General features: G+C 45.9%; 1 protein-coding gene across 1 annotated transcript in view; it reads right to left on the reverse strand.

Annotated features, from left to right (window-relative positions):
* tmprss6 (transmembrane serine protease 6) overlaps nucleotides 1–10,800 on the reverse strand; it is a gene marked incomplete at both ends in the record, with an annotated part of 89,362 nt that extends 78,562 nt beyond the window's left edge. Inside the window, one exon of the mRNA XM_084318332.1 lies at nucleotides 10,726–10,800. Coding sequence (XP_084174458.1) covers nucleotides 10,726–10,800 — 75 coding nt within the window. The remainder of the gene's footprint in view (nucleotides 1–10,725) is intronic.
* Between the last annotated feature and the right edge of the window lie 325 nt (nucleotides 10,801–11,125).

Raw genomic sequence — 11,125 nt, forward strand, 5'->3', positions numbered from 1 at the left:
GTAAACAGGCTTTAAAATAATGCTGAAAACCACACAATCTGGCAACCGCTCTGGGCGAGGCTTCGGGGAGTCTGGTAGTAGAGCAGCAGCACTCACACTTTTAGAAGGCGCTGCACTCAGACTCGACGACGTCTGTGTATGAGCATTTAAAAGAGTTTTAGTTAAAGTCAGTAAATGTTTTGCACTTTGACCTTAGTTTCATACCTCAGCCTGGTTCCTACCTCGTGTTGTGTTAGTACAGAGTTATGTCGGCACATGTTTATTATATGTTTGCACAATGACTACTTTCACTTTTGGTACTTTAAGTATATTTAGATTATTATACTTAATAAAGACCATTCAAGCAGCAGGTTTTTCCTCATGTTTTTGAAAAACTGTAGAGATGAAAGCTGCAGCTGCTACTAGTGTGGACTGAATGGGCGGCTGCAAAGCATTATGGAAATGCCAGTATTCTGTGGTTCTATTATGGGTTGTGGCAATACATTTGAAAAATAATAGCTTGCAGCAACGTATTTTAAAAAAACTATAAACTATAAATTAATTCATTTTTGAAACCATGAACTTTAGTTCAAAATTTTGAATTTTGAACTATGAACTGAACTAGTTCATTTTAAAATGTGTGAACTGTGAACTGAACTAGTTCATGTAGAAAGTGAACTTTCCCAACACTGTTAGCGAGTTGGCGAGTGCAGTGCATTCCTGTGTGCACATGCGTGCTGTGCACACGCTTCTGCTCACACAACTTTGACTGCACTGCATGCAACCCCGTCCCATGAGGAACGCATCACTGATCCCAACCCTACAGGGGTGTCAAACTCATTTTCACAGAGGGCCACATCAGCATTATGGTTGCCCTCAAAGGGCCAAAGACCGTATAAATGTTAATGTAATGTGAAATAAATGTAGCTACTCATTTACATATTGTTAAACATGTTGTTTCTGTATTTATTACTTATTCAAGTTACACATATTGCATATGCATTTGCATAGATGTAAAAATATATGTTAGCTTATGTTATTTTAACAAATAATTTTAGTTTATCAGAACCCCATATTACTCCATCAATCAATGATCAAACCATTCAAGTGAATAACAAAGAAGAATATAATCAAATACAAGCTATGACATTAAGTTTGTTCAAAACCTTTTTGTCACAGTCAAGAGGGGCAGAACTAACAACTGTGAGCTGCAAAGAACACGTGGGACAGATGTAGCAGATGTTACAAAAACAAATGGCTGTACACAACCTTGCAGAGGCCATACATCCAACTAATGGAAGATAGTTTAATTAACTTTAATGAACAATTTGCAGAATGGGTACAGTACAGTACAGCTCAATACACACAATTGTTAAGGGGATGCAGACCAGAGAAGGACTTTCGTCTTGTTTACATCAGGGTCCCCCATTTTCAATTCGTAATGAAATTGCTATTATGTGTCTGCAACTCTGCATGAACACACAACTGTAACTGTACTCAAAAATAACTAAATAAGGGTTGTCTCAGTTCACAACTATATTGATCAAGTTTTGGGTGGGACTTGTTTGCGTCCCTACAGCTTCTTATTCAATTGAGCGAGATGCTTAGTTCTGTATCATTAGGGGATCCGCTCGGCATCACTCATGCACTCCCTCGCGTATTAGCACGCGCACTGAATAAATTCCACAAATGTACTTTTAATACCAGTATTCGTCTGACCACACCCCTCGTTAGCTTACCTTCATAAGCAGGTGTGTGGTCACCTGCTCTCCTCCTTCTCGCTTTCACCACAAGGAAGTTGCCTCGGTAGTACCCCACTTGACGTGTTGTTAAAGTTGAAAAGAGTTGTGACGAGTTTACATTGTGCTTAGTTTTTTTCTTCTCTCATAAATATTCGATAGAAAAAGCTAAGTCATAATGTATTCTTCGGAGAGTAGACCTGCTAGACCTACTCTCCATTCCCGCCTCCGTCGTGCGTTCTGGTGCTGGGCTGTTGCCACTTTCGTGGTTGCCGACCCAGCCCAGGAGACAGCCGGTGGATAGTTTGCCTCTCCGAAGAGCCGAGGAGTCGGTGCCGTCGCTCCGGCGATGGCCTGATCTCGACTCTGGTTCCTCTGGTTCCAGGGAATCGTCCGTTGGTGAACGGGCGGTTGTTTTGGAGCCGGAGGATTTGCGACGCAAACTTTTCGCGTCTGCCCGTTCACGTCGCATGCAGGCGCGAACGGCCTGGGTTTGGGGACTTGCTGGAGACCAGCGAGGATGCGTCCGGCTCTGGATTTCCGATGGAAACTGAGGACTTCATGGAAGAGTCGGACGGATTCTTGTTTGAAGGTCCTGTGGAGGAGAGTATCCCTCCTATCCAGGAAACACCGGAGGGGGGAGAAATGGCTCCGCGGGACGCCTTGTTCGAAGATGTCGAGGAACCACCTTGGCCTCATCAGCAGGATGCCCTACTATCGGCCACATCAGACTGTGGCTCCTTGACCAGTCGCAGCCTGCTGCATGTGAGGGATGCGGGTTCGGTGGAGGAAGGTCTGCAGGGGGAACTGCGGGCTTTGTTTCCCGAGCTCATGGCGATAGCCGCCGCCGCAAACGGCGTGCCACTGCCGCTGCCATTGCCTGCTCCTGTCCCTGACGATCTCATAGGTCATCTCTGGCAGCGTCACCCGGTGAGAGGGGCTGATGTTGTCTACCCATTTTTTCCCTCAATGGGGACCTATGTTCGTCAGGGTCAGGCGGTGTCTCACATCATGGGACTTACCCCCACCTACGTACCAGTTACGCGGGTGTCGGGGTTAGTCAAAGGTATGAGGGAGGGCGTGCCTCGGCTTGATAGTCCGATGGCCACTCTCCTCTGTCCGGATGTGGTGTGGGAGCCATTATGCAAGCCGGTCCTCCATGGAAGATCGGCTAGGCGATTGGCATATTGGGGTGACCAGTCATTTATCGCTGGTACACAATCGCTGGCTGCGGCGTCTAACATCGCCCACCTAGCTAGATTTGTATCGGGGATTATGACGGGCGGCATGGATCTGACCGAGGTAAAATGCGATCAGATCACCCAGGCGGCAGGAGCTGTCCTGCACCTTACCCAGGTGCTGGCCATAGCCATGGGGAAAGTGGGTGCCCTGGCCACCCTGAGCCAGCGCCATCTTTGGCTGGAGCAGGCCCGTGTGCCAGAGAAGAAGAGAGCCCCTCTTCTGACGGCCACCCTCTCCGATGCTGGTCTGTTCGGGAAGGCCCTGCGGTTGATGACCTCAACGTGCAGAGAGATGGCAGAGGAGAGATCCATTCTTCAACCCCATTTTCCGCCTCCCGTCCTTGCCGGTGGAGTCAGAAGGCTTCCACGACGTCGAGCTGCCTCCGTCGTCCCTACCACTGCCTTTACCGCCGCTGCTGGCCCCTCCAAGAAGGCCAGGAGAAGAGACGGCGCTTCTGCTACCGCCGGCCCATCCACGACCGGAGGAGACGGTAGGGAACGTCGAGACCAGCAGACAGTTACCTACCGTCCCTCCGGGGCTCCTCGGGGTGGCAAGCTCGAGCGGCGCGAGGTGGCAGACGCTGCTGAGAGTGACTTTCTCCCTCTGTGTCCCCTCTCCTTTACACCCTCCCCGGCCCCTTTATGATTGTGTTTTTGTGCCAAATTATACAATAATTTGGGAGGGTTATCCTGCCGACTCCTATTACAAACAGGAGCCGTGTGCAGGGTTTCCCCCGTCATAGCGATGTTGCTATGGCGACACCTTCCATGAGTTACAGAGTGTTGAGGTGTCGAGTTAGAGCGTAGGGCTTATGGGTCTGCTACGCTCGATTTATGTGTAAACATGAGTCAGTTGGTCACGTGACTCACAGTTGGCATGTCTTTTTCATGACTATGACTCATGTGGGAAGGTTTCTGGGAAGGTCTTTACTCTTCGACAAAAGGAGTGACTGGATGTAAAAACATGTAAACAGTTTTTTACTCCCAGCTGTGCAGTTGGGTTCATACGGGTGATGCTTCTTCTTTATTATTATAAAGAGTTGGATATGAATTGGAAATGGGGGTCCCTGATGGAAACAAGACTAACGTCTTTCTCAGGTTTGCCTCCCCTTAACAATTGTGTGTATTGAGCCGTACTGTGTTGTACCCTTTCTGCAATCTGTTGGTTAAAGTTTTCATTCATTCATTCATGGAGTTGGTTGCATCCCGCCCCTCTTGTCGTTCCCCTGGGCGTCTTGGGGATTCAATAAGATGGTCTAAATAGCCTATTATTGATGTGGATATGCCCAACGCACACATAGTGCTAGCTCAGGATGTTCTGTTGGACATTAGGTAACTGACTGGCGCGCCTTGGTTGCTTGGGGTTAAAACAGCGTTTTTATAAAGCAATTGGGATGGGGGTTTTCCTCTTCCAACGACCTGTGTGGTTGTCGACGGGTTCTCGTTCATATCAGGGGATGATAACGGAATGGATCTGAACATGTGTGGAAGGGTCTCACGCCCTGGGGGTGGACCGCCGGGCGCGGTTCGCACCGAAACGTCTGAGTGGCGCCTTCTTTTTATGTTTAAGATCAACACGCATATCTGCCCCTTCTCCTGGAGTTGGCAGGTCGGCGTGGTTAGGGCACAGGACTGGTTCTGGTCACACTGGTCCGGATCAGTTAAACCCGTTGTCCGCCGGGGATGCAGATCTGCTGTTCTGGTACCCTGAGGGACTTGGGCTTTTTTCAGGGGAAAAAATGCTAGGTCGGTCCGGGTGTCGCAGGGTTAAGCGCTATGGAACCCTTGTTGGGTACATTGTATTCTACACTGTCGTAATGGCTTACGGCCGTACCAACCTGTACACGCCCGATCTCGTCGGCTCTCGGCCGCCACGCAGGTTGGTCTTGGTTAGTACTTGGTTGGGTGACCTCCTGGGAATACCAAGTACGGGGTGTTGGGGCTGGTTTTCCATTTTTGCGCTCTTCTCTTACGCGTGGCGAAGAGGGGCCTGTTGGAGTGGTCTTTGACCTCCTCGGGGGACCCTGTGCTCCCCGTATCACCGGGCCCGGTCCGAAGTAATGTTTTCGTTGACCCGTAGGCCCGGGATAACCCTGTTGGAAACTGGAACACGGTTACTGCGGCAGTGCCGCAGGTGTGTTTTGGAGTTTTTTCCTGGGGGGTTATGGGACCAACCACCGCATAGGGTAACGACTGGGTGGTTGGTTCTCTGGTGTGTTGGGGCAGTGTCAACTCCCGGGTTAACCGGTTGAGGGTGCCCCTGCACGTTCATGACGTCTGCCAATCGTGTCAGCCTTCTCTGCCTCCACCCCTCTGGGTGGGGGTTTTTAAATGGAGGCTTGGTCATGCAACAACGCCAGCATGCGCCCCTTCCGCCGGGGCGGCTGTGTTCAGCTGTCCCCTCTGGCGCCTGTCTCGTCTGCAGTCTCCAGGCTCGGGTTAACAGCCTGTTGCCTGGTCTTTTCCCCGGTGCGCTGCCTGCTTCCGTTGGTTATCCTTTTTTGTGTGCTTACGGCCATGCTGACTGCCTGTTCTGCAGGGTCAGTGTGCCAGGCGGTGTACTATTGGGGGGACAGGGCCCGCTCGGCTGAGGGGCCTTTGTCCGAATACGCTGGCGATGTGGGGGGCGGGGTCACTAAGTGCCCACCTGGTAGGGTCTTGATGCTGGCATCATGGACTTCTCCGGGCCCCCGTTCCAGGGGATCCAGTCCCTTTGGTGGGTCTGGGTCTTCCTTCGCGCTCCGCTGCTACGGCCTTGCCACGGGGTTGGGTTTACCCTTGACCCCGTGATTCTGGGGGCAGTAACGAGGTTGTTCCCTCCGTTCGTTCCCGGGTGGCATGCGGGTTGTGCGTGTGTGTAGTCGTGGGGTCAAGCCACGGTCTGCTCACCCTGTGCGTTGGGTTGCTTGAGTGCCTCTTCGCACGGTCGGGTCCGTCGCCCTCCCGGGAAACCTCTAATAGGGGGGGTGCCCTCCATTAGGGGGGGTCGGGGGGGCTCGGCCCTCCCTGTTCTGATGGTTGTGGGGGGCCTTCAGCGGGGTGTATTTGTCGGCCGGTGGCTCTGCTCGGCCTCCCTATGTGCATGAGTGATGCAGAGCGGATCCCCTAATGATACAGAACGTTAGGTTATGAATATAACCAATTTCTGTTAATTAGGGGTGACGCTCGGCATCCGACGCCGCTGCAGCCCTTGACCTCTTCTTGTGGTGAAAGCTTGGGAAGGAGGAGAGCAGGTGACCACACACCTGCTTATGAAGGTACGCTAACGAGGGGTGTGGTCAGACGAATACTGGTATTAAAGGTACATTTGTGGAATTTATTCAGTGCGTGTGCACGTACGCGAGGGAGTGCATGAGTGATGCCGAGCGTCACCCCTAATTAACAGAACTTGGTTATAGTCATAACCTAACGTTATGTCACAGAGCCAGTTTGCATCTGACAGTTCAGACAATATTTCTTCAACCCTTTGTTACCTATTTTTTGTATTTTGGGCTGTAAAATTGTCAAAGAATGTCTGAGGAGTAAGTGCTTTTGGCTTTTTTCCTTTGTTACTTCATCAATACCTCAGATGTTCAACATACATGTATGTGTAAGAATGTGTAATAACTAAGGCTGTCAAAGTTAAAGCTTTATTAACGCATTAACCCACAATAATTTTAACGCCACTATTTTTAATGCAAGATTAATGTTTAAAAATATATTTTTTTATTTTTTTTTACCAGAGCTCTTGTGGGCCACATCAAATGACGTGGTGGGCCACATTTGGCCCGTGGGCCTTGAGTTTGACACCTATGCTCTACAAGTTCAAGTTTGCCTTTATTTGTCACGTATAAAGTACATGTACAGTACATTACAGTGAAATGCTTGGTTCTGTATGAGCCCCGTAAATGTGGACTGTGGTGGCCAAGTTGGTCAAAAGCTTCATGTAGCGGCGGAGTGGGGGTGGGGTGTTGGTCCTGGGGAATCCAGCGGTCTTGGGGGGGGGGGGGGGGGAATGTCTACCTAATGTCTTTTGTGTTGTTTGCAGTGTTTTTATTTTCTACTTGGTATATTTTGTATTTTGTACTATTTATTAGTTAAGTGTTAACCTGTATTTATTATTTATTATTGTCTTGTCAGTATTATTATTATTATTGTTGATGTTGAAAATAAATAAAAATGTATCACAAAAAAGAATGCAAACTTTTAAAAATGCTAAATGCTAAAATGAGGTATGGATGTAGTGAAAATCTCTTTAATAAATAGATACAGTGTTAAAGTGTTTAAAGTGAGTGTTAAGGTGAGTGTTTGTTTAAACTGAGTGTTTGTTTAAAGTGAGTGTGTGCATGTGGATGTGTGTGCAATGAGTGTAGATGGATGGCTTGATGTTACATAGAGTCTTTGAGCATCCTGATGGCCTGGGGATAGAAGCTCCTTCATCAGAGTCTTTCTGTACTGTCCATGAGACTGGCCTTCCCACTACATCCAAGGCATAAAAAAAAAATTGGTTCCTGTTGGTTGTCAGTTAAGGCCATAGGTAGGTAGGGAATTTATTTTATTTTATTTTTTATTTTATTTTTTCCCACGGCGACTATGGATAGGGAATTTCTTTATTTAATTAAAATGTTCACAACAACATGGATGCATGTACTCTGCCAGCATGTTTAATATCCATAATACTAAAGGTTTGACTAAGATTTTTATGAAACTTTATTGTAAAAAAGAATTGTATATATATATATTTTTTTAACTCATAAATAAATTGGGTCGCACCTAAATCTGCAGGGTCGGTCGGCAACCGGAACCAAACCATTTTTATTTAGGCCCAATGGGAATTACATTGTCGGCTCTCTTGTGGTTAGCTTCTGTTTATCATGGGTATCTATGAACTTCTCAGCCATTAATGTTTCTATTTGGCTCAGTTTGTTGTGTCAATTAAGCCTGTCTGTGTTGTGTCTCAAATGAAGGCTTTTAACAATGGTGAAGGAAATCGATGATTTGCATTTGGTTTATAACCGATATAGAGATGAGTTTTAAGAGGATAATATCATCATCATCATCATCATCATCATCATCATCATCACCATCATTATCGTGCGTGTGCTATAGTGATCTGGGTCAAATAGCTGTGGTCGAAGACAGCACTGCTTATAGCCAGCTGAGAGCAGCATGCCGAGGTCCTTGAGCACATAACACTGATAAGGACTGCAGAATGGTCATAATAGAAAAGTGGTTGACATCCATAGAACAGACGTATAGTGTGTGTTTAAAGGTGAATAGCAGTTGCCATGGCAGCGTCACATAGTAACGAGGAAAGTGGGCGGGCCCCCGTTGCTAGGAAGAAGAAGTTATAATGAGAGTGTCTTCTGGGTACAGTTAGAATGAGAAACGAACCACACCGAAGAGCGCACGCGTTGATCAGAGACTTTCATCCCTCTCCACCCTCGCTGGGTGGGGAAGGGGAGTGACACCTCATCATTAGCTTCGGCTAACAGAGAAGGGTTTTGGCTAATGACGAGGCCTCAGCCACCATTGGACTAACAGCAGACAAGACGATAGAATAATGAATTTAGTGTTCCATCAAAGACTTTTCAAGGACAATACGAGATGGGTAACATCTGAGGCTTTTGTTTATGTAATAAACAACGGGTTCCAAGAAAGGTAACATGTCTGAAGGTGTCAATTATTATGATTACGGATTGCATTAAAGGGGAATGACCACGATGTACAGCCAGTATGAGAAGACGTTGGAGAAATAAAACACAACGCAGAAACTACACGGGCCAACAGATGAAGAAGTGATAAGGGGCTGATTGTGGTTTGCCAGAATCCAACAAGGGGATACAATAGAATCTGGATTTTCCCCTGGATTCAGATTTCTACTCATTTTACTTTTTACTAGTGTGTATAAATTAAACATTACAAAAAGTTAACATTTTCTTTGATTAAAAAGTGACACTTTGTTTCTGAAGTGGGCAATTATAATAAATAAAATAAACTAGCATCCCATTTGAGCATCTCAACGCCCCCTTTCAACAATTCTGCACCCAGCGCCCCCCAACCCTAATCTAGAGCATAAAGCAGGGTTTAAGTTATCTAACATAGTGGTTCTCAAACCCCCTAAAGACCCCTTAAACTGACACAAATTATAGCATGGATCCCCATTTGATACACCATTCTATGTCCATACTACTGCAAATGAGAAGACAGTGTTAATTTGAGCGAGTGAAACGACAATAGTTTCTGGTTATATAGTATATGAGGTTGGGTGGTCCTCTCTGGCAGAGAGACGTGACTTGCATTGGCATCTGTTTCTGTATGAGGTCAGTATTGGTGATCTTCCACCCTACATCATGCACTTCATTGCTGGATTGGAGTTCTGGACCTTATCATACTCACTCTGGTGATTGGCTTATACACTTAAGGTTCCCTGCCTAGAGTTTGCACTGAATTAGGAAAATCTGCTTTTAGCTTCTGTGCCCCAGAAACATTAAATGTTTTGCACTTTAAAACTCAATTCATTAGTATCTATTGGTCAGTTTAAATCTTTAATAGCAAACCACTTCACCACAGTCTTCTTTTTTGTATTTATTATGTGTTGTATTTCTCAACATCACTGTAAATTATGATTAAATAAAGATTTTATTCAATAGTTCTGTCCTATTCTTAACTCATTGACCGCTGGGAATTAGTCGGCCTGTGCTTTAAAAGATAGGAGTGCGTCACCTTGTTTGTAGAGCTATAACTATAACTATATTCTATATTATAGCTATGGATACAATACTATGGCCCATTTGACATCACCTATCTATCGTTCAATATGTGAAAAATAATAAATTTTTCCATCCATATGTTCCCGTGTTATACCGTGGTGAATATAAGTATCGTTATAGCGTGGTCTGGGGTAATTCCCGAAAGGCTGAGTAATAGGCTTATACGTCAATTCTACTATAAACGTTGCCGTTTCTTGCCTGTACACGCTATTATTCCCAAATCAAATCTATATCATAGGTATTATGTTCCATTATGAATGCATGAAAGGGGGGGGGGGGGTAGTTTCTGATGATTATTTGATTACCAGTAACGGCATTCGTATTGAACACTAGAAACGCTTATCAGCCCGATCGGTATAAAAGCATTGCACGATCAAGCTCAAATTGACGTCAGATAGTCCTTACCTGTGATCGGGAGTATTCCAAAAATAATATTCCAATTGTTTGATCGCCATGATCTGGTACATCCGATGTCCATTTGGTCCACGGCATAACCCACCACATCATATGGATCGGGATATTTGGGAGAACCGCTCCATTCGCCCGACAAGGAAAAGTGAGCCCGGTGACGTTTGACCATTGCACAGGCCAAGATACAAGGTTTCAAAGGGTGCTCGATACCGCCGTCTAGCTGGATGCGGCCTGTATTCTTGCAGTAGGCCGATAATATCGGACATCCCTACCTAGCATATAATAATGCATTTCTTTCATTTTGTTTTTGATTATCAAGACCTGAGCTTATAGACTAAAGGCAAACGTGTGATTGAGAATGAATGCAAAACAGGTCTGAAAATAACCTTCTAATTCACTTTATGCATTGCTTTTATTCTGTCAACTGTATGCTAATTGTATGCCTATGTTAATTTTATGCTATTTGCTGTGAAGCATTTTGAGCCACAACCCATGTATGAAAGGTACTATATAAATAGAATTATTATTATTATTATTTTCCATATAGCCTATTTACACAAATGTATGTGTGGCCAAAAGATGTGTTGTTGCATCGTTACTGACCCCTTCGTCCACAGGCGCAGGTGCGACCCCGATATCACAGGAACGCGACTTTTTAGAGCCATTCCCGAGAGCCATGACGTCACACGTCCGTTATTCCTTGAGAAACCATCACATCGTCCACAAGTCTTCGGTGGACTTCCACTTTAGCGACGTCGGTCCTCTGTGCATCAAAGAGAGAGTGGAGGAAAACGGTTTCTTCTTATTTTTGGTCCAAAGGTAAACATTGTCAGTATTTCCCAAAGCTAATTTTGATCCCTCGATCCATCTGTGGCCTTAATAGCCGTAAAACAAACCAGAAAATAGTGTTTAGTAGCCCAGACGAACACAATCACTGATTCTAAATTTCAAAGACAATTTCCTCTCTTCTTTTGTCATATCATCGCCCTAGAGCCATGGTTGC

This window comes from Notolepis coatsorum (assembly GCF_963971535.1).
Source record: "Notolepis coatsorum genome assembly, chromosome: 7".
Taxonomy (NCBI): Eukaryota; Metazoa; Chordata; class Actinopteri; order Aulopiformes; family Paralepididae; genus Notolepis; species Notolepis coatsorum.